This window comes from Hipposideros armiger, unplaced genomic scaffold (genome assembly GCF_001890085.2).
Source record: "Hipposideros armiger isolate ML-2016 unplaced genomic scaffold, ASM189008v1 scaffold_3, whole genome shotgun sequence".
Taxonomy (NCBI): domain Eukaryota; kingdom Metazoa; phylum Chordata; class Mammalia; order Chiroptera; family Hipposideridae; genus Hipposideros; species Hipposideros armiger.
This window is the reverse complement of record NW_017731353.1, coordinates 4,838,872-4,861,030: the sequence shown is the minus strand read 5'-3', so window position 1 is coordinate 4,861,030 and position 22,159 is coordinate 4,838,872. Positions and strand designations below refer to the sequence as shown.

The 22,159-nt window shown below is 56.5% G+C and overlaps 2 protein-coding genes across 5 annotated transcripts; one reads left to right on the top strand and one right to left on the bottom strand.

Annotated features, from left to right (window-relative positions):
- Positions 1 to 1,833: 1,833 nt before the first annotated feature.
- Positions 1,834 to 7,441, bottom strand: LOC109382327 (basic proline-rich protein-like). The gene is made up of 6 exons (XM_019641718.1): positions 7,241 to 7,441; positions 6,984 to 7,127; positions 6,054 to 6,812; positions 4,069 to 4,142; positions 3,197 to 3,736; positions 1,834 to 2,165 (listed from the first exon to the last, which is right to left on the bottom strand). Exons 1-5 carry the CDS (start codon positions 7,439 to 7,441, stop codon positions 3,631 to 3,633), a joined length of 1,284 nt encoding a protein of 427 aa, XP_019497263.1. The 3' UTR covers positions 1,834 to 2,165; positions 3,197 to 3,630.
- On the top strand, positions 6,546 to 22,153 carry FAM78A (family with sequence similarity 78 member A). 4 transcript variants are annotated; one of them, XR_002123553.1, is made up of 4 exons: positions 6,546 to 6,633; positions 7,197 to 8,241; positions 19,984 to 21,096; positions 21,248 to 22,153. XR_002123553.1 is itself a non-coding variant. In XM_019638594.1 (3 exons), exons 2-3 carry the CDS (start codon positions 7,919 to 7,921, stop codon positions 20,510 to 20,512), a joined length of 852 nt encoding a protein of 283 aa, XP_019494139.1. In that variant the 5' UTR covers positions 6,546 to 6,633; positions 7,197 to 7,918; the 3' UTR covers positions 20,513 to 22,153. The 4 variants fall into 4 exon arrangements, 3 of the variants coding, with proteins under 3 accessions (XP_019494139.1, XP_019494144.1, XP_019494158.1); XM_019638594.1 differs by having other exon boundaries at positions 19,984 to 22,153; XM_019638599.1 differs by lacking the exon at positions 6,546 to 6,633 and having other exon boundaries at positions 7,104 to 8,241; positions 19,984 to 22,153.
- The last annotated feature ends 6 nt before the right edge of the window (positions 22,154 to 22,159 follow it).

Sequence of the window (22,159 nt, the reverse complement as noted above, 5' to 3'; positions counted from 1 at the left end):
ATATATGTTACATTATATAAAATATATATATATGTTACATTATATAAAAAATATATATATGTTACATTATATGCCCTTCAAAAAAATAACCTACCCTTTTCATTTAACAACTATAAACCTGGCCATATTTCTGTTACAGCCCATCATTTTTCAATGGCTGTTTGTCATTCTGTCACATGGATAGGCCATAGTTTATAGAAGTAATCCTGTTATTGGACACGTAGATTGTTTCCATTTTGTGACTACGCAAAACTATTCTCGCATGGCTGTCCTCACACATACATCCCTGTGCACTAAAGCAGACTATGAATAAGTGGCTCAAGTGGCAAGTGCCAAAAAAACTGGGTGCTCAGGTGCGTCCCCTGAGATCTGATGGGCCAGCTGGAGCTGCCTTAGCACAGTGCCCAGACCCGGGAGAACATGGCAGGACTGTAGATACTTCCAGCTGACAGGGAAAGTCCAACCACCCTTCTCCCATGTTAGAGAAGAGCAGGCTAGAGTGGTGACATCACCTGTGAGGCCACACAGCTGGTGAAGGCCAGTGCTGGGACGCCCTCTAACTCTGGGGCTGCGGCTGTCTTCCTGGCCACGTGTCCCAAGCTTCTTCACGCCCCACCTGTTTGTCAGTCATCTGTCACTCACTCTTTCACTCGCCCACTCATGGAACACTTTGGGAGGCTTGCTGTTTGCCAGGCTCCATGCAAGGACCAGTGGGAAGGGCAAAGATTACCCAGAGGTGGCGCTATGCCTGCAGACCACCTGTCCTCCCTGGAACCATTGCCCCGCCTGGCCCCTGGTCCACATAGCCTTCCCGCTCTAGCATAGTCTATCGCTAGGGAGGGCCGTGGTGGGAGTGAAGTGACTTGCCAGGGCCCACAACTGGTAAAAAGCAGACCAGGAGTGAGACTCGGGTCTCGGCCCAAAGCCCTTGAGCCTAACCACTTGGCTACACTGCCTCTCTCTCGAGAGCAGAAAAGGTTTTCTGGCAGCTTCGTGGGACCTAGAGCAGTTTGTACGTTATAGACACTTAGTTGTTATCTTTAAATGTCTAAGATAGATTTTCTATTACTGCTAAGTATACTGATCATTCACTTGCACTTAACAGTTGCTCTGGGCCAGACTCAGTGCTAAATGCGTGTCCCTTAACTATCACAGCAACTTCATAGACTGGCTTTGACTCCCCATTGCACAGATGCGAACACTGAGGCTCAGAGGTGAAGGGATTCCAGAAGGGACTCTATCCAGGCAATCCAGTGAGCCAGTGAGGCGCCCCGGGACTCAAACCCCACCCCAATACCCCTGACCCTCTTCTGCTCTTTCCGTTATCCTTAAACTACCCTTTCTAACACACCCTACACTCGTGTATTCTGTGTTCATGGCTTGTGTCCTCCTAGCAGAGCGTCATTAGCCCATGGGCAGGGAATGCTGTCTATTTGTTCACTTATGGGCCCAGAGGCCCAGGCAGTGCCTGGCACACAGTAGGCACTCAATAAATATATATGGAATGAATGGCTGATTGATTCTGGATTCTGGGCTCTAATCTACTACAAACCTTGCCATCAAAGACCAAGGGCCAAGAGGAGGCTGGTTATTTGGGACAATGACTCCAGAACGGAAGGGGAGGGGAATGGGTGAGAAGCTCCGCTCTGGGCAGATGGCCTGGGGAGCCGCACAGCTGGAGGGGATAGGAGGGAGGGACAGCTGGGGGTCCCCTGCCAGGATGGGGAGGGAGCCCCGTGGAAAGGGTTTTTCATCACCACCTCCCCACCCCTGGCCTCCCTCCCCGGATCGCTTTCTCAGTTCGCATTTCTAAGGCCGCTCCTGGGTTATTTCGGTTGGGAAACCTGATCCTTCGCTGGGTTTATTTTAGCACCTTGGAGAACTCCCAGTGCCGCACCCGATCCTGGCCGCACCCAGCCTGTCCACCCGCCTCCGTCCTTCCAGGCTGCTGCAGGGCGGGTGGGGGCCGCAGGGGCTTGAGTCCTGGCCGGAGAAGCCTGGTAGGCACGGCGACAGCGTCCTCCCGTGTCCCACGCGGGACTCGCCCCCATGATGCTGGGTGGGGTGGGAGCGCGGAGGGGCAGTCAGGTGAGCGGGGCTCCATCCATGCACACTTCAGCGACTGTTGCCTGAACTTGGGGCGCCGCTGGGCCTCAGCTCCTCCTCTGGGGGGATGATTGTGCAATTGTGGGTTCAAGAGGTTGTCCAGGAAGAGACGATTGTGCTCAGAGCTGTAGCTCTGGAGGCTTCTACCCAGAAGCAGGCCAGAGGGACAGAAGTCGTGCAGAGGGCTCTAGGCCAGGGGTCTCAGGCAGGGACCGCCTGTGAACCAGGCTGGGACAAACAACCCCTCACCCGCCACTACTGACCTGATTTAGCCACGGGAATCTCCACCCCAGACTCCTTAAAGACACGCTCCCTCAGTCTAAAAATAACACCAACACATCCACATGCACAGACAGACATGCACACTCACTTACTCATATATCACACCTACTCACACCCACAAACATGCTCACCTACACTCACCATCACACACACACATATCCACATATGCACATGAACACAAACTCACCCTTACCCACAGACACACATGCTCATACACACCCTCATGGACACACCATCATGCACATTCACACCCCCCCGCACGCTCATACAGACATACCTTCACATAACTAGAACACACTCAAACACACCCTTATGCACTCACACACACTCCCATATACTCGCACACAACGCACAAACTGTCACACATAAAATACACACTCACTCATCTATACCCACACCGCTTATGGTCACTCACACCATTACACACCTCCTACACACTCCCACATGGACACACAAACACACACACACACACACTCGTGGACACATACACTTACGTGGACACACTCTACAGTTACACACAACTGTCACATATACCCTCACACACAGAAACACACACACTCACACCATCACAATGCATTTACACACACACACATCTACTCACTCTGACCTCTAATACACTCACTCACACACAAGTACCATCACACCCCTCACACCTCTGCAAAGTGCATCCTTTACCTCCTCAGGCTCAATACTGGACACATGCACATCAAGACAACTTAGATGCATCCTGGTTTGTAGCAATCGATACTTACTCATATCTATTTTGAGTATAAATTTGTACCTATTTATTATTTATGTTAATTAATACCTCTATTCATCATTCCTGGAGTTATCCCCTGACGTCTTTCTGGCCCACAGGGAGGTAAGTGCCATGGCGACCACGCCTGTCATCTGTCCTGGCCCTGGCTGGGTTCCCCAGTGTCTTCTGAGCACTCAGCACAGCACAGGTGTCCAGTCAACGATGGGGAAAAAATCGCCAGGAGTTGAGTGACCTTGTCCGCCCACCGACAACACTTTGAGTCCCAAGTTGCCACAGCAAGGAGTTCATCTCTGGGAAGGGGTGGGACTGTGCACCCTGACCCCTCTCTTTCCCATACACTGGTGACATCATGGCAGAGGAGCCTGGGGAGACTGTGGACTGGGGGAGGGGAACGGGTCCAGGGGGGCATTGTGAGCGTCCCCGTGGCATTGGGCACGTCTCAAGCAGATGTCCCCTTCCTCTGTTCTGCAGACGCCAGCATTTCACACTCGTGTGGATGGATCCCGGGCCTTCCACATATGCTGAGACAGCCGTGGGTCTGTGCCCAGCACCCACAGAGCTCCAGAAAATGCTGAGCAGGAAGAAGGGCTGCATGGGGAGGCAGGGGGTTTGGGGGAGCAGCCAGAACCTCGGAGGGCCAATCAGGAGCTGGGACAGGGGATGCACGTGTGAGCTGAGCCCTTTCAGACCCCCCTATCTGTCAGGGCTGGCTCTGGGGAAGCCAGTCTGAAGTTCAGAGCCAGGCAAACAGAACCACAGATGCTGCCTGGGTCCTCTCCCTGCAGATCCAGCCCCCAAACTAGCCCAAGACAAAGCACCACGTAGTGGATGAAATGAAAGGAGGCAGCGCTGGGGCCAAGGTTAAGGGACAGGCGTCTCCTAGTTAGTAAGTGCCCTCACCCTCTTGCAGTGATACTTACCAGAGACAGGGCTTTCTACTGTCAGTTCCATCCCGGCTTGGAGGGGCTGGTCCCAGCCAGCAAGGGTGCTGTGCCTGGAGGGGGAGATGAGTGGGCTTCAGATCTGGGTGGGGATCCAGACTCAGAAAAGCCACTGCCCCCCAAACCCTGGGTCTCTCTGTACAGCCCACCTCCCGAGGTCAAGGTGAAGGACAAAGAACACAATCCTCGCCCATGCAGCACCTAACATACAGTGGGTACTTTATATTAACACAAAACTAGGCCAAGCCTAGGGCCAGGGGGAGTAACGTCACTTCCAACAGGCATCCAGTGGACACATCTCCAGGAAATCATCTTCAGGGGCGTGGCCACTTAGTGAGCAGCGTAGGGCTCTGGCCTCTGTCCTTTTCACATCAAATGAGAAAGATGTGCAGCTCAGCACATGTTCACAGGGCACTTATGTTCTTGTCACCAGGACAGTGTCCCTGGCGTCAAGGGGGCATCCTGGCCAATGAGGTCTGCTCTGTTCTAGACACTGGGGGGGATGGTGTTGGGAGATGAGATGGGCACCCTAAAAGTTAATATCTCACCTACATATGAACTCAATAACATAATAATTATCTGATGACCAAGGAGGTATGGATGGCCGTCGTGTGCTTCCCAGGGAGCACAGTGTTTTGTGGGAGCCAGGAACACAGGGCAGGGAGTCCCCTGTGGGTGACGAGGCAACGGAAAGCTTCTTCCAGGAAATGGAAACTTACACGGGGTCCTTAAGAGACCTGTGCTGCCTGGGGACCTACCATCTAGCAGTAAGCAGATTATGAGGGCCACCCTGCCTCAGTCAGCGGGACTAGGAATCAGCTGCCTACTAGCTGCAGCGGAAAGGGATGACCCCTCCCTCATGAGGCTGCGTGAGAGTCCATGGCAGTGAGCAGGGAGAAGGCAGGGGCGTGGCTGGGTACGAGGCAGTGGCCATCTTAATCGGATACTTCCTGTGGCCTGAGCTGGTGCCAACATGCGATGGATCACTCGGCCTGGCTGATCGTTTCTCCAATAAGAGACCTTAATATGACCAGAGACCTTAATAAGAGCCCCCGCGCTTCTGGTCCTTGCCCTCACGGGCACTCACTGGGAGTGGCTGGCACCACCTGCCCTGTGCCCTGCTGTGAGCACCTTTGGAAGGCAGAGTCATGGGGGGAGGACAATGTGGCTGCAAGGTTTTGTGATGTCACAAACCACCTGGCCTTTCCCTAGGGGTAGTTGCAAGGTGAGGGTGGGGCTAACAGCTTGAGGGTGCTTAGAGAGGTTCACAGCTGTCACTCCCCCCCCCCACTGTCCAGGTTCCAACCCCCTTTGAACCTCTGTACTCAGAACACCAGTCTCACTTGGGACACCTGCCAGGGTGGGGCCTTAGGCAAGTCTCCCAATCTCCCAGCTTTGGATGCCTGCTCTGTGAAATACACAAAAGAGGCCTCCTACACAGGGGTGGCCAGTGGTGGCTGAAATGAAACTGTACAGCGCTAGTCACAGTTAGGGTCCAACAGGCCTGACCACCTGTCAGGGTGCCAAGAAGCCCAGTATGGAGGGAGCCATACAGGGACCCTTTCCAGAAACTTCTCATCCACCCAGACCTTCCCAGCCCCGGAGCCTCCCAGAGCCCTGGTACTGTTTTCACAGCCACGGCCCGCCCGAGGCCAGGAATATCAGGGCAGTGCGGCCCTTCTCCGAGTGCCCTGAGCCCCGGAAAACATGCGAGTTCAAAGGGCACAGGGAGTAGCCCACCTGGACCCAAGACAAGCCGGACTACACTACCCAGAGTTCCCCGGGCTTGCCAAAAAGGAAATGTCGTTTATGCAAGGAGAGGCTCAGCTTTCCCAGCAGCTGCAGAGACAGAGTGAGAGAGAGAGAGAAAGAGAGAGAGAGAGAGAGAGAGGGAGAGAGAGGGAGAGAGGGAGACAGGGAGAGAGGGAGAGAGGGAGAGAGGGGGGAGAGGGGGAGAGGCTCACCAGGGGCAGGGCGGGCGGCGTGCAGGGAGCGAGGGTGGAGAGCTGGGCGGGCGGTGAGGAGGAGGCGGCGCCCGCCGCCGCCGCCGCCGCCGCCTGCGGACCTGCATCCCCGCGGGGCCGGCGAGCGGGCGGCGGTGCCTGCGTGCGCTGCGCTCCGGCCGGCTGCTGCGGGCAGACGCGGGGCCAGGCCGGCGCAGGGGCTGAGTTTCTGCAAAGTTTGACCTGGTTGCCTTTCCGATGCTGCAGCAGAGCGAGGCAGCGCGGGGCGCGCCAGGCGGCTGCGGCGCGGCGGCGGGGCTGAGCGGCGACAGCACGCTCACAATGATCATAAAATAAAGGAGGCGCGCGGGGTGGGGGCGAGAGAGCCCCGAGCCTCAGCCCTCCGCCCCCGGCCACCCCCAGCAGCTCCGAGCTAGGAGGACGTGGGGGCCGGGGGCGCCCACGCCGGCCCCAGACCCCAGTAGAGCCGAAGGACACTGCCCGGGGAAGGGAGTGGGGGCGCCCCGAGGACTTGCCCGCGGAGGGGTCAGGGGCGGCCGGAGGGCGGCGGCCGGGGCACCCGGATTGGCCCGAGGGGCAGGTGAGTCGTTGGCGCCGTCCGGGTGGGGGCGTGCGCGCCAAAGTTCCTCGGCCGCGGCGAGCGCGCCCGACGCGCGGGGACTCGGGGCCGCTCCGGGCTGGCAAGGGGGTTGTGGGGACAGAGCTGCCCGATGCGGCTGGGCTAGGGCACTGCGCCCTCCGAGGGTCGGGGATCCCTGCCTGGGAAAGGGCGCGCGCCCGATCAGATCAGCCTGCGGGGCTGGCACTGCGCCCCCAGTGGGTCGGAGGGACCCAGCTGGGGCAGGGGCGCCGGCAGCGAGGCGGTGGGCGCGGTGCCAGGGCCGGCAAGTCCACGCGGCCCACTGCAGTGCCAGCCTGTCGTCCCCTCACCCCGCCCCTGGGCCAGAGGGTGTCAGCGGAGATGTCAGGGGCGGCGATTATTCGCTGGTGCGCGCGGTTGTGCCGCTGCCCCTGACGGGGCGGGGGCGCCGCCTCCCGGGAGACCGCCCAGAGCTGCGCCGTCAGCTCCGCAGCCTGCGCCCCCCGTGGCAAAGTTCGGCTCAACTTTGACGTGGGCCTTGACGCCCTGTCCCTTCCCACCAGGTCCTCTGCGCCCGCGGCGAACTAGGCGGCGGCTCCGGCGCAACCACGGGGTCCCGCACGGCGGCAGGCGGAGACAGCGACGAGGGGACGCGGCGCGCCCGCGTGGGGGCGGCGGCCCGCGCCCGCCTGTGGGCTCCGACGGGGTCTCGTGTTGCACCGGCTCTCGCCTCCAGGAAGCCGCGGGTCGGCGCTCGCCCCGGAGGGCGCCCGGACCTCCGCCGACCGAGTAGAAACGACCCTTCCATTGATTCAGCCCCGTCGTGCGTGTGTCCCGAGCGCGTGCGGAAGGCAGGAGGGCAGGAAGTCGGTCTTCTGCAGCGAGGGTGGCGGCGCCGTGTTGGGGACAGAGCCTTCCTTATTTATGTGTCTGCCGGCATTCACCTTCTTCAGTGGAAGACTTCAGGGAGCGTCTCTGATCTGCATTCCCCACTTGTGAGGCACGGAAGGGCTGGATGTCTGAACAACGTGATTATCCATTAACGTCCAAACTTTTCTTTTTTTAACCCAAAGAATATCGGTGATTTTTGTCCACTGCCAGCAGAAGAAGAGTGCACCCAGGGCTCTTGAAATGCAGCAAAATCCTTATTTATAAACAGGCCCGAGGTAGTGACATGCAAACGCCCCCTACTCGGTGAATTTTCTATCCTATGGATATCGGTCTTGAGATTTGAGATTGGAAAGCAGCACTGTCTGCACTGGGTCCGGCAGCCTCCATCCTTTCAATGCCCAGTTTTCTCTGGGACTGCTGGCCTTCCCTGGAGATCATAGCGGTACTGTGTGCCATGGGCTGTATTCAGAGCATCGGGGGCAAAACCAGAGTCTTCAGGGAAGGTATCACGGTGATTGATGTGAAAGCCTCTATCGACCCCATCCCCACCAGCATCGATGAGTCCTCCAGCGTGGTGCTCCGCTACCGGACACCCCATTTCCGTGCCTCTGCCCAGGTGGTCATGCCGCCCATCCCCAAGAAGGAGACCTGGATAGTTGGCTGGATCCAGGCGTGCAGCCACATGGAGTTCTACAACCAGTATGGGGAGCAGGGCATGTGAGTACTCATTGGGGGCAAGCTTTGGGGGCGCTGCTCGGGGTGCGGAGCTTGGAGGGTTTAGAGCGGGGCCTCACCAGGGGCACAGGAAAGCTTGAGGCATGAATGGAAGTGCCTCTGAGCCCTCTTTGGCCAGATGGCCTCCTGGAGAGTTTGCCAGTTGATTCAGATTGGGGTCATGGCTCTAGGACCTTCCCTCCCACTGCCTCTGGCCCCTGGGCTTCCTTTGTCCTTCCTTGCAAGGTGCTGAGAAAGCAGAACAATATTCTACCAGGTGCCTCTTTGGCAAAGCAAGCATGCTGTCTGGGTCACCGGAGAGACCAAGGCTTGCCCCCACCCCCACCCCCGGCTCAGGCCTTCTTGACCCCATGTGGCAGACACTCTGGGAAGTCACCCGGGCCTCTGAAGCCTCCGGAGTTATTTGCACAGTGCTTTGCGGTTGGGTCTGAACTTGTGTCTCCGGGGTTTTCAGGTGCACAGCACAACCTGGGGAACGCTTTACTATTCCAAACGGTGTTTTGTTTGAGAGGACAGCTTGTCATAGAAACCTGCTTTGCTTTGTGGTGTACTGTTTTTTTTTTCTCCGAGGCAGGTGGCCACTTTCATAGACATCAAGTGTCAGGGTCCAGAGGCTCTGGCAGGGCCCTCACAACTGAGAGGAGCCCACTGGCCTCTTCTCTCCAGCCTGGTCTCCAGAATGTTCCCAGGATAACGTAGATCTCGGTGCAGGACACTGGGACCCCGGGTCTTCTTTTCTGACACGTTCCCTGATCCCAGAGATGGTCTTCCTGGGTGTGGAAGGAGCAGTGGTAGGCGGAAGGGCAAGTGACTTAACTTGAAGGACCACCCTAAGAGAGGGTGGTGAAAGTAGCCATTTCTGGGGCACAAGGACCTTTCTGAGAGAGCTAGGCAGGCCCTGAAGGCAGCCCCCCAATTTGACCCCCATGACTGGCTGTAGACAGTGTCCTGTAGCCTCTCTTAACGTCCACCCTCACGGGTCTGCAAGTGAGGAACAGAATTTCCCCAGGAGTTGGAACTTTTCACTGATTTAGGAACATTCTGGGCCACCTGATATCGGCGGGGGTAAGGAAGGAATGGAGGGGTTGTGGGGACACCAAATCTTATAGCTTTTCCACTTAGTGACTCTGAAGTTATAGGGGAACAGGGAGGTCACAGTACAACGTAAAACGAGGGTGTAACCATGATTGCCCCAAAGAGGTGTGTGGGGGGCCTATCGAGACCCTCAGCGGCTCCTCGGCCAACCTGATTTCCACGCCTGGGCCCAAGCCCTTGAACTCCCCAAAGTGGCTGCTAACCCAGGCAGGGGGCTGACTTTCCATTCCAGAAGGGAAACATGAATGTTAGTTATTTGGTGTGGACCTTGCTTTCCTAAGAAGCCTTAAGCTCGAAGCCTTCTCAGGCTTTGCAAGGCATCTGGGACAACTGGGAAGACACAAAGGCTTTCCTAGGGGTTTTGGGCTAAGTCAGTTTTCATCCCTAGAAGGGACAGGGTAGGCAGGGGGGGCGGAGGGTGTCCGTTAGAACTTGGGAAAGTGTGAGCGCCAGGAGGAAGAACGCCGTGGAGCGTGAATGGGACTGCGTTCCGATGAGATGGACGCGGCAGGCGGTGGGGCGGGGACAGGCCCGGCTGGGGGTTCAGCCTCTCCATCTGTGCACAGACAGGGGTTACAGCCTTCAAGGCCTGGTGCTCCATTTGGTGGCTCTGAGTACGTCCAGGCACTATTGCTGGAGGCAGGCTGAGTCAGGGGACCTGAGGTGACCTTTCCGTTTGTGTGCCAGTCCTTGGTTCCTGGTTAGAGGAACCCAGGGCACACCTAGACTGCAGTCAAGCAGACCTGGGAGGGAGTCCAGGCTCTGCCACTTTCCACGGTGTGACCTGAGCCACTCTGACCCTTGGTTTCCTCATCTGCAAACTGGGGCCAGTCGTAGTCTTTGCGCCATGCCTTACTGCGAGAATTATGGGAGACGTTTGTCAAGCAGTCGGCACTACGCCAGGCCCAGGGTACGACACTTAATGGAAGCGGCTTTCACCTTTAATGGTTATTGCCGTGGTTATCCTTGTCAGACGGGAGTCAGCGATGGGGCGCGTAATGAGCTGAGAATTGTGGCTGAGACTACAGAACTCGGACAAATGTAAATTACTCCTTGTATTGAATTTTCTCCCCAGCCCAGGTCTTCCTCTTTTACACAGGGCCACTCCCTGACTTTAAAAAATTTTAAATAGTGCAAGTCATGAATGATTGGCATTTTCAAGTGGCTGGAGGCCAGTTTCCTTCTATCTGTTTCCCTTTGCTCCCTCCCTTTCCTGGGACACCCCTATGGGCGCAGGACCCTCAATGTCCCACGTCTCATTCTCCTGGGTCTATAATCCTGGTTGGGAGGGGACCAGCACCCGAGAAAGGGCCAAGTTTCAGGGTCCCTGGGAGGGGCAGTGTGGAGTGGTCCTCAATGGGCTTAGGCCCTGGGGGCAGAATTACTGACCAGCGCTGGCTCTGGGGCCTTGGAAAGTCACCCCTTGGAGGTGCGGTTTTGTCATCTGCCACTGGGGACAAAGACAGAACGCTCCATAGGCTGTGTGAGGAGTCGGTGACGGGACAGGTGTAGGTGACGACTCTGTGGCTGAAATGCCGAGTTGGAAGCTGCCTGACTTGCTATTAATCAGCCACATCGTATTAAGAAGCTGAATTACCGTAGCACAGCAGTTCCTCGAGACACTTCCTCGAGACGGTTCCTCTCGTCCGTGGGCAGAGTGCTATTTCAACCGGTGCCCCCCCGGAAGCGAGAAGGGCTTGTTTAGGAAAAGCCTAGAACGTAAGAGAAGATGAATGTAAATGAATGTGATATAAAAGGCCCTTCCCATCTTCTTCACCCCAAACTACTTTTGTTTAGATTTTGAAGTGCCGTGACATGAATGGAGAGCCGCTGGACTAGTCCCAGACAATTGGAATCATTAAAATGAAACCCACACCCTGGGCTTCAGTGGCCCAAGGAGGGGAACAGCCAGGTGGTAAATGTTAGGGCTTCCGTTCTTTACAAATGGGCTCGTATTCAAAATATTAATTCCAACTACTTAACTGAAACCCATAATACCCCCAAACGTTATCCCTGCTTGAAATTAATCTCTAATCCGGGAGAACTTTTTAGAATGACATTCCGGGTTTGAAATATTTTAAGTGGAACAATAGTATCCAACTCTTACAGACAGCTATAAAATGGTGAGTTTCTCTGTGCCAGCTTGAGAGGATTCTATATGATTTTGAGTCCAACCCACATTGCTTTAAAAGCCACTCCCCGCCCCCCGAAAACTGTTGGAGACACCTGCCTCCACAACCCCATCCCCCGCAATTCCGCAACCACCACCTGCCAGCTGGCTCAGCCTTCTAAGTGACAAGTCACAATTTCTCGCCGTGTGGGAGATGCTTCACGTTGTCCCTAGTTCGCCCTTCTCTGGAGCCCCCACAGGATCTGGCCCACGGCCAAGACCAAGGCCCAGGTCAAGCTCAGGTTTCTGCCAAAGGGCAGACTTGGGGGTGGAGGAAGATGAGAGGGTCTGTCTGGGTTGAGTGCCACCTCCCCTGCCCTTGTCCAGCAGGGTGTGAATCCCAGCTCCGCCATACACTGCTGCTGTGACCTTGGGCCAGTCGCCTAATCTTTCTGAGCCTCACTGTTCCCGTCTATGAAATGGGAGGACAGTCCTTTTCCCTCACAGGGTTGCTGTGAGGATTAGACGAGGTGAGGCAGGACGAGAACCTAGCATGTGCTTGGTGCACCCTAAGACTCGTACGTGGCAGCCATCGGTATCATAACCACTAATGATTCATTATTAATTACACAAAACCCAGCAGAGTCAGCATAAAGATTTGCCATATTATAGTTGTCGCTGCTACTGTCTCTTCTCCTGGGTTGGGCTTCACGTACTCTTGATCAGTGTGAGAGCCTTGGACGGTGAGACTTCGGGGGTCTTTCCAGCCAGAAGATGCAGTGACATCTGCTGTCACAGGATGATGAGGCTGGTGGGAAAGGGTGGGCAGGGGTCGAGGATCCGAGGCCTCAGGTGGGGAGATGCTGGAGCTGGGGGCGTGTGCAGAGCTGCCTGGCTCCCTCTCCACTCTCAGTGCCCAAGGACTTCATCTGATGATGAGGAAACAGCCTCTGAGGCCTGATCCACTCGCCCAAAGGAGCCGTGCTCTGCTCCAGCGGGCCTGGGGACAGGCCAGGAGGAATGGCCCTGGTGACCACGTGGCCTTTTCCTGCAGCCCGGGCCTTCGCCGCGGGCCCCACACAGAACAATCGAGGACGCAGCTTCCTTTCTTCAACCGGAAGGCGGCCTCCCCCATCTGCTGGGCCCTGGCAGAGGCGAGGGCGGCGTGGGTGGGAGAGGGAAGTCCTTGTTTCCAGGCTTTGGGGTGAGAGGAAGTGGTGGGGGACTGCCCGGCCCAAAGAGAACTCCCCCTGGACTGGCCCTAGCCAAGTGATCGCCCCAACCCTCACCTTCCGCGTGCCAAAAACAAAAGCTGGCTGCTCCCAGAGACGTGCGAGGAGGCACCTGATAAAGCTGTAGTGATCAGGGAAATGCCAAATTAAAGACAGAGATGCTGACCGGCTCTAGGTAAAATGAAGCAGCTCAGTGATGCCCAGCTGGTGTGGTGGGGGGCGGGGCAGGTAGACAGCCTCATAGGCTGTTGGTGGGGGTACAGTTTAGGCAGCTTCTGGGAAGTGAGTTTGGCTATATCTATTACAGTTTAAAATATACACGCCCTTTGATGCCATCATTCTACTCGAAACTTTGAGGTCTGGCCGGGCGCGTGGCAGGTCGTGGGTAGACTGAACAGATGAACTGACGCATGTGTGAAGGGATGCCAGGACATGGGTGGAGACCCCAGCATGGTTCCTAACTTCAGAAAGCCCCAGACAACTCAAGCCTCCTTCAGCAGGGGGTGAAATTATGGTCTGTCTGTAGTGCAGAATCTGAGGAGGCTGCTAATGACGATGTGATGTGGGGTTCTCGCTGCTCCCACGTGGGGAAATGATTAGATTATATGTTGCATTAAAAAAAATAAACTATGTAGGGTAGGAACCCATTTTAGTTAAAAAGAAAACACTGAAAATGGGGACGTGTACTGTGCATATGTGCAGAGGGAGCGGTCTAGAAGGATGTTTACCGGAGTGTAGTGTGGTGGGTAACCTCAGCGAGGGGAGGGGAGGGTGGGCGCGGAAGAGCCGGCTTTCGTTTCTCACTTCTTACACTTCTCTATCGCCTGCTTTAAAAACAAAGACAAAAACAAAAAGCACAGCTTTTATAACTAAGAACTAAAATTTGAACGGGCACCGTCGGTCTTTCCCCCCTCAGGTCAGGCCCCAGGAGCCCGGGCTGTGGCCTGGGTGAAGAGGGGTGAGGTGTGTGGAAGAGGGGGGTCAGATCCAGCAGGAGTGGAGTTTGTTGTTTGGGGGAACCTAGGAGCAGGCAGGGAGGGAGGGGACATCCCAATTCCTCCCTGGGAGAGCAGGTGCCTGGTGGCCCGTTTGGTGGGAAGGGGCCAGCTGGTGGGTGGCCCAGCGAGGCAGAAATCAGAAAACGGGGTCCCAGTCTGGTTAGGAGGGGCCTCAGTTTCTGTAAAATTGCAAAACTTTACAGAATTTGAACTTTTTGCAAATTGTACAAAACTGTGACGTGGAGGAACAGGTGACATAATCCCTAAGTGCCCGTCTGGCCCATCCGAGGGCACTGAAGCCGGTACTGGGCACACGAGTCCCGGGCAGCCCTGGCCCTCTGCCCTCAAGTCCTTAACTGCGAAGGCTCTTCTCAGAGCCCCCCGGGTGCCACTTGTGGGACATGAAATGGTGTTTGGGTGGACTCGTCTAAGCTTAAGTGTAATTTTAATTTAAAGCAATGTATTTATTTCAATGTATATTAGAAACTGTATGCAGAGGGTGCCAAAAAATGTATACATATTTTAAAGGAAAAAACTGTATTAATTGTAGTACTCAGTATATGCTGATCACAAAAGATGAATACAAGTCACGTGTGACTTCTGCAATTACAAGAGGTGCTCAGAGTGGTTCCCATCAGTGTTCAGAAGCTTCTGATTATGGCGAACTACTGCTTGAGCATCGATAACATCTGTTAAAATGTATATACATTTTTTTGCCATCCCTGGTGTGTGTGTATATATATTTATCAACCTGTTATTTCAAAGATGTTCCTTAGGAAAAACTAAATTTAGTTGAGCTTTAAAAAAAAGTGCTTAATTTTAAGGAAAAAAAATTACAGAAGATGTAGTAGGGACCAAGGTGAAGAAAGAGACAGGAAGTTGGGTAACTGCTCTGAGGGCAGGTGTGCTGGGATGGACAGTCTGGTTTCCAGGTCCAGAACTCAGGAGGGCCCTGGCTCCAACACTCACCTGGAGCGGGAGCCTCTGGGGGTGCGATGGGCTGTCCGTGCCCAGGAGAGAGCCCAGACCCAGGCTCACCAGCCCCGCTGGGCACAGCCCAGGGCTCCGTGCAGCCAGGGAAGGTGTACTCCCTGCCAGGCACACCGCTGGACCTCGGGCACCCCTGGTGTCCTTCACCCTCTGCATTGGGCCAGCTTGGACTGGTGGCTGGGCCTGGAGCCACAGGGTGACCACCCCTAGAGAGAGAGTTGGGCAAGAGTCTGTTGGGGGACAGCTCAGAGCTTGCTCAGGTTGTGGGTCCTGGCCCGGCAGATTCTGGCTGTGTGACCTTGGGCCAGGCCTCTGTGGAACATGCCCTCAGCCCTATCCCCAGGGCAGCTGGGGTGGATGTGCATATGTAGGGGGCCTGGCATGGCTGATGTGCTCCGGGAACAGGACCACCGCTGCTGCAGGGACACCCAGGCTGGGAGGGGCAATTCCAGCGGCAGCAGCGCCAGGCGAGAAGGTGCACAGAGGCAGCTTTGGGCGAGGGTCCACTGAGCAGACCTAAACTCGTTACTGAGACCCCCCCTGGAGGGCTCCAGCCCTGAAGGGGAGATCGGGCAGGCTGCCCAGTCACTGACCGTTTACTGTGCCTGATTCTAGGCCAGACACCAGGGTAAGGCCTGGAGGTCTGGCCCCTGCCCTCTAGAGATGGTCATAAATGGTTGGATGATTATTTAATCATCCCGTGCATGTGCCAGGAAGCAGCAGGATGAGGACCGAGTGGCATCAAATGCGGTGGGCACCCGGCCTGGTGTGGGCTTCCTTGGGGGTGTGAGCTGAGCCGTGAGCACTGCTGATTAGGACAGGAGGAGGGGGACGCTGCCCCTGGCAGGAGGCCCTGAGGTGGGATGGGGGTGGGGTCAGGGCCCCTGAGAGGAACTGGGAGCGGCTGCAGCCTGCGGAGGGTGTGTATATGTGCGCGCATGCAGGACCCAGGCTCCAACTGCATCCAGTTCTAAGGGCTACGGGGAGTCATGGCAGGTTTCACAGAGGGCACAACAGCGCCATCAGATTTGTGGTTTTAAAAGATCACTCAGGCTTCTGTGAGAACACTACAGGAAGCTGGAGTGGAGGCTGGGAAACCGGGAAAGGGTGAGGGACCCGGGCTGGGGTGAAGTCAAGGAGAAGGGGGGACAGTCTCGAGGTGAGAGAGAATCAGGGAGGGTGCGGGGCCCTCTGCCATCGCTGCTGACCAGGGCGGTGCGTCTGCGTCTCTTTCACGGCTATGTGGCCAGCGTCAGTGACAGGTGCTCTGCAAACTCTTGTTTGGATGATGAAAGGAGATGGCAGCAGGAACTGGGGCTCTGAAGGAGGCTGAGTCCCTTTCAGACAGGATGCAGGGGGGCCCCAGAAAGTGTTCTGAGGTCCAGCTTCTGGTGTGGACTTGCCTGCCGTCCTTTGGGCTCCCACACCTCCGAGGATGTGGGCAGGAGTGTGACAAGTGGCCAGTGGAAGTGCTCAGAAGGGCCCTCATGTAGTTCAACGCTCTGCTGTCACCTCGGGTTTTCACTTTGCACTGACTGTAACGGGTCGCGCCCTGAAGACCAGCGGAGGCCAGCGAGCAGGTAGAGGGGGTCACGAGGGAGACCTGTGCTTCTACTTGCCTGTCCGAGGACGGACAACACAGCCTGGGGTCTGGAGACCAGGCGGCTGGGGCAGGTGGGACCCCAGTCTGTGAGCTTGGGGCCGGGACAGGCGTGTTTCCACTTTGTCACAAAGTCCCCCACCTCCAAGTGGGTCCGTTGGTTAAGCACCTGCATGCAGGCAGGTGCTGGGAGCCTTGCTTACCCCTTTCCGTGGCATCTGCAAATCACAGGTTGTGTTGTCCCCTCTGTGCAAACAAACAGACTCAGTGTGCAGGGCCGGGGAGTCTGCCTTGAAGTCCAAGGTCATTCCAGAACAAACAGGAAATCTTAAAGGATGAGTCACTGTATGGAATCCAGTTCTTTCAGTGCATATAGAGCCTGAAACCGTTAAGTAAGGTAAAAACGGCTTCAGATCAAATCAGGACTTGCAAAGACTAGCTGCCGAAGCCTTCCTCAAATGGTTCCAACAGTTTCCACATATTGCTGTGTACTGTGTACCAGACAGCATACATCAACGCATTTAATCATCACAAAACCTCCCAAGGTGGGTAGGGTTATCCACAGTTAACTGATGAGAAAATGAACCTCAGAGTTGTGACTTGATCAGAGCCAGAAGCCAGGCTGAGACTGGATCCAGGGATGGCCTGTCCCCCCAGATGCTGTGCTCTTAACCACGCTCCCTTCTGCCTCCTCGATGGGGACACTGGGACCACGAGGACCAGAGGCAGACCATGCTGGCCTGTGATGATTTGAAAAGACGCCCTTGCCCCTGGTTCTGACTAATACCTCACATGAGACATGGCCGTCCGCCAGCTCATGAGGATGGTCATCTGTCTGTGACCAAGCCAGGACCTGGGCATTTGGGGGCTGGGGTAGGAAAGGAAGCCTGGAGCTTGGGGTCAGAGGCAGAGAGAGAGAGAGAGAGAGAGAGAGAGAGAGAGACAGAGAGAGAGAGGTCATCCTGGTACTAAGCCCCACTTCCCAGACAAGCCAGCTTTCAGGAAGTGAAAGGGGATCAAGGAAGAACAAAGTTCCTTTTGCAGGTTTGCTTTCTGCCTTTAAAAAAAACATTTGCAAGCAAGCGTAACCACCATGAGAGGACAGAGTGCCTCCCGAAACAGGCGCTGCTGGCGCACGCTCTGAGGGACTCAGGACAGGGACCCTGACGCCCTGCTTCAGCCCATGGGCCCCCCCAGGCGGGGAGCTGGATCAGCAGGCTCACTAACTACTGTTGGCCCCCTGGCCACGGCTGCTGTGGGTGGGGTGGTCTGGAGGAGCCCTGAGATCTCAGAGACTGGCGGGCACTTTGGGAACGGGAGGTCAGTCCAGGTGCGGCCCACATTCCCTCCACGTTTGCTGAGCTCACGGCCCTGGGCAGGAGATGGCCTACGAGGCAGGGGTTAGCCTAATGTGGGGGCTTTGCAATGAAACAAACAGAAAACACAAAGGAAATAAACAAAAATAAACAGGAAACGCAGATGAAATAAACAAAAATTGGCGAAATCATGCCCCTAATTGTTCCTCCTATCAGTGGCCCCGATTTTGCTAACTGGTGACATTAAATGATGCATTTCCGTAGAGGAATGCATTTTTTTTATTGTGATAAGACATACATAAAACTTGCCATTTTAACCATTCTTAAGTTCAGGGGCATTAAGTACATTCACATTGTTGTGTGACCATCCCCGCCATCCGTCTTTAGAATTTGCGCATCTTCCCAAAGTGAAGCTCTGTCCCCATTGAACACTAATTCCCCATCCCCTCCCCCAGGCCCCGCACCCACCATCTACTTCCTGTCTCTGTGGATTGGTCTACTGTAGGAACCTCATAGGAGTGGGATCATGCAGTGTTTGTCCTTTGTGACTGGCTTACTTCACTCAGTGTGATGTCCTCACGTCCATCCATGTTGTAGCAGGTGTCAGGATCGCCTGCCTTTTCAGGGCTGCACAGCACTCCGTGGTGTGGCGGGACCAATGGTGTCTGTCCGTTCATGCGTCCACAGACACGGGTTGTTGCCCCCTTGCGGGCACTGCCTGCGGCTGCATGGACAGGGTGCATCCTGTGGAGGAGAACCTGGAGAACACCGCTGGTGTGCAGAATTCCGAGCGCCCAGCGTCCTGAGCAGCGGCATTACGGGTGGAACTGGCACTGGATGAAGTCACGCTGCCCAGGCCCCAGCCCCCCTGCTTGGCCAGGTCACCTTGGGAAATGCCCCTGATCCCCAGCTCCCCTTTCCTTATCTGTCCAGTGGGGTGGACCTGGTAGCTGATGAGTCTCCAGGGGGTGGGCTCCCCAGACACTGCTGTGCCCCCAGACACATGGGAGCGTGTGTCTTCAGAGCAACTCGAGACAGGCTGGTGTCCTTCTCTGAGTTATCATTATAGCGACAATAGTGACGACTGTGGTGCTAGCAGCTGCCAACTGCTGGCATGTGCTCTGTGCCCTGCCCTGCACTGGCACGTTCCTGTCCTCATCTTCTGGTGACCCCAGGAGGAATATATATGCCGAGTTGGATCGAGGGAGGCCTGGCACCTTGCTCTGGGTCTCACCCCGGTGAGGGGGCAGCTGACTTGCAGCAAGGCCTGGGGTTCCTACATTGGAGCTCTGGACAGCCCGCTGTCTGCTTCTGCCCCAGGGAGGCTGAGCCACCTGGGCCTCCAGCCGCTGGAAGTGAAGTTTGGGTTCAGCGCTGCAGCAAAGCGTGGGAGGCATCGCGACGGCGGCCCCGCGGTAGGGACTGAGTGCGGTGCTGTGAGATGGTTAGGTTTTCTTGGTTCTACTGCTCCAAAGACGTGCTAACCAGCGGGGGCAATTCCGGCTGCACGGTGCTTCCTCTTCTAGACGTCATGATCAGACAGAAGTGGGGAGGGCGGGTGTCAGGGAGGAAGGGCCATCCGGGAGCCCCAGGTGCTGGCTGCAGCCTGGCGGACCGACCGCCGGGGAGCCCAGACCTCTGTGTGGTGGAGGAGACACGGAGGTGAGGCGCCAGGCCCTAAGCGGTGGGCTCCGGGGTGCTGGTCCCTACTCCCCAGGTCCCAGTGCTGGGAGGGAGAAGCCAAATGCACCCCCTTTCACAGGTGAGGGCACTGAAGCTCAGAGGAGGCAGGTTTTGCCCCAGGTCACACACTGGTCACTGGGGTGGAGGGGGGCAGGAGTCATCCCAGATGTGCTGTCCCTATAGCCACTGGGCTCTGAAGCCTCCTGTTGGCATCTCAATCGAGAGACAGACACTCATTGCCACCTGGGGACACATGTGGGCCAGAGAGGCCGGGCCTCCCTGTATTTCCATCCAGGCCCATCGTGACATGCTGTGTGACCCCAGCCTCAGAGCCCATGGCCTCTTGCCTAACCAGGGTCACATGTGGCCATCTGCCAGCTGCTGGGCACAGGGCATGTCAGGCCTATTACCGTTCACCCCCATTGGGACCCTGCATGTGACGGGTCCCCTCCAGGGCGGGGGCAGCTAGGGCTTCCTGAAGCCCAGCTGGGATCCAGCCCAGGCACCTGTGGTGTGAGGTGACGTGAGAGAACGGGATGGGTTTTGAGGGGGGCTATATATGGGGGAGCCCAGTTCACCTGCCATGGTGTTAGATGTCTGTTTACTGTCTGGCCCCCTGGGAGGTAAGCCCCATGGACAGAGGGGACACTGAAAAGCCTTGTGGGTGGCTGGCTGAGTAAACTGGCCTTCCTGTCCTCAGGTCCAGCTGGGAGCTGCCGGACCTCCAGGAGGGCAAGATAGAGGCCATCAGCGACTCGGACGGGGTGAACTACCCCTGGTACGGCAACACCACGGAGACGTGCACTATTGTGGGTCCCACCAAGAGAGACTCCAAGTTCAGCATCAGTATGAATGACAACTTCTACCCGAGCGTCACGTGGGCCGTGCCCGTCAGCGAGAGCAATGTGGCCAAGCTGACAAACATCTACCGGGACCAGAGCTTCACCACATGGCTGGTGGCCACGAACATCTCCACCAATGACATGGTCATTTTGCAGACGCTGCACTGGCGCATGCAGCTCAGCATAGAGGTGAACCCCAGCCGGCCCCTGGGCCAACGTGCGCGGCTGCGGGAGCCCGTCCTCCAGGACCAGCCCAAGATCCTCAGCAAGAATGAGCCGATACCGCCCAATGCCCTGGTGAAGCCCAATGCCAACGATGCTCAGGTCCTCATGTGGCGGCCCAAGTACGGGCAGCCGCTGGTGGTCATTCCGCCCAAGCACCGGTAGCAGCAGGGGCGCCCGCGAGGCCAGACTCAGATAACGATACCGCTCGAGCACACCCCATGTGGAGGCCAGTCATTCAGCAAAATACAACCATTCTACCTTCTCCCAGGGTCGGGCGGTCTCACTGTGCAAATGCCCCCCAGGCTGGCCGCCCCGGCCCTCTCGGAACCTGCTTTCTTGTGAGGAGGCGGGGAGACCCAGCCAGGACAGAACCAGTCCCACACGCACCCTGCAGTGTCACCTTGGGTCTTCATTCCTCTCCTTTTTCTCACAATTTCAGTCATTCACTTGCAACAGACTCCCTGACACAACTGCTTTTTCAGTCTTTTTTTTTTTTTTTTAAAGCCTCTTTAGAGGTTCAGGGCTTGGAGGAGGAGCAGCTGATATGAGACTGACCCGTGCCCGTGCCTGAGGGCCGGGCCTCGCATGGCAGCTGCCCCTCCTCCTGCGTCACGCGGCCTTATGTAGACTTGCTTTGCCAAACCTCTGCCTTAAGCTGAACTTAAAGGAAAAAAACAAAACAAACCCGAAACAGACAAAAGAAAGCGGGACCTCTTTTCTACTGGACTTTTCATCTTCTGCCAGAGGTGAGGGAGCAGTCGGGTCAGGGATGAGAGAAAGATTCGCTGAGCCCCTCATCCCACCCTCCCTTCCATCTTCCCTCCCGGGTGTCTTGGGAGAGGGGCAGGGGCACAGATTTAGATCTGAAACCAGCTGCTCCCTCTTTCGTTTTGGCAGAAATGAAACCACAGACAGATGCTGCATCTCAGCCCCAGGTAGAATGCCCGCCCCTCCCCCTACCTGCAGAGAAGGGCTGAGAGCTCTGGCTGGGGGTACATCTGCAGGGGCTGCCTCTCGCCTCTTCCCAGCAGCCTTAACTTGCCGGGGTGGGTCTGGGAGACAGGGAGGGTCCTGTGAGCTACAGGTGGAGCCAGGGAATTGTGGCATCTCAGGCAGCACCCGTTCACGGCCTGTCTGCCGGCACATCTAAGTGTGCGGCTTTTCCTTTTCCATCCACACTGGTCCCAAACACTGGGGGGCAAGTCCCTTTGACCCAGTTTTAGTCCAAAGGTAAAAAGAAAGGCACCCCTTTCCCTCCAGGCTCCTCAGGGGATGCCCCTCCCAGGCACCCTGGGGGAGGGCTGCAGATGGGCCCTGAGCACCAGTGCTGGAGGTGGGGGAAGCTAGGAGGCGACACCCAGAGACGGGGTGGGGGTGGGGGGTGGGGTGTGTGTCTTGGATCTGGGGAGGCAGGTGGCAGGCACCCCCATGCTGCCTGTCCTCGAGGAAGTAAACCAGGGCCTAGGACCCCAGGGTGAGAGGCCTGAGAGCCATTCTGGAGGCTGCTCTGGGACAGTGTGGCCAGTCCTTGAGGGCCACCCTCCCTCCGGTCCCAGGCCCTCTGGAGCCCTGGACTGGGTTCTGAGTGATGCCAAGCTTTCTTACCAACTTCTGCCTTGAAGGCTGCTCGCAGGAGCTGTGGGGACCCCCCTCTCAAGCCCCCTTCCTCCAAGCTTGCCAAACCCACAGCTACATCACCCAGGCCCCACATTCAAACCAATAATAATCAAGCACAGAAAACAGGTAAGGAAAACAATCCCTTTCTGCCGCACATGAGCCACTTGTAGGAGTCCCAGTGACAACACGGGG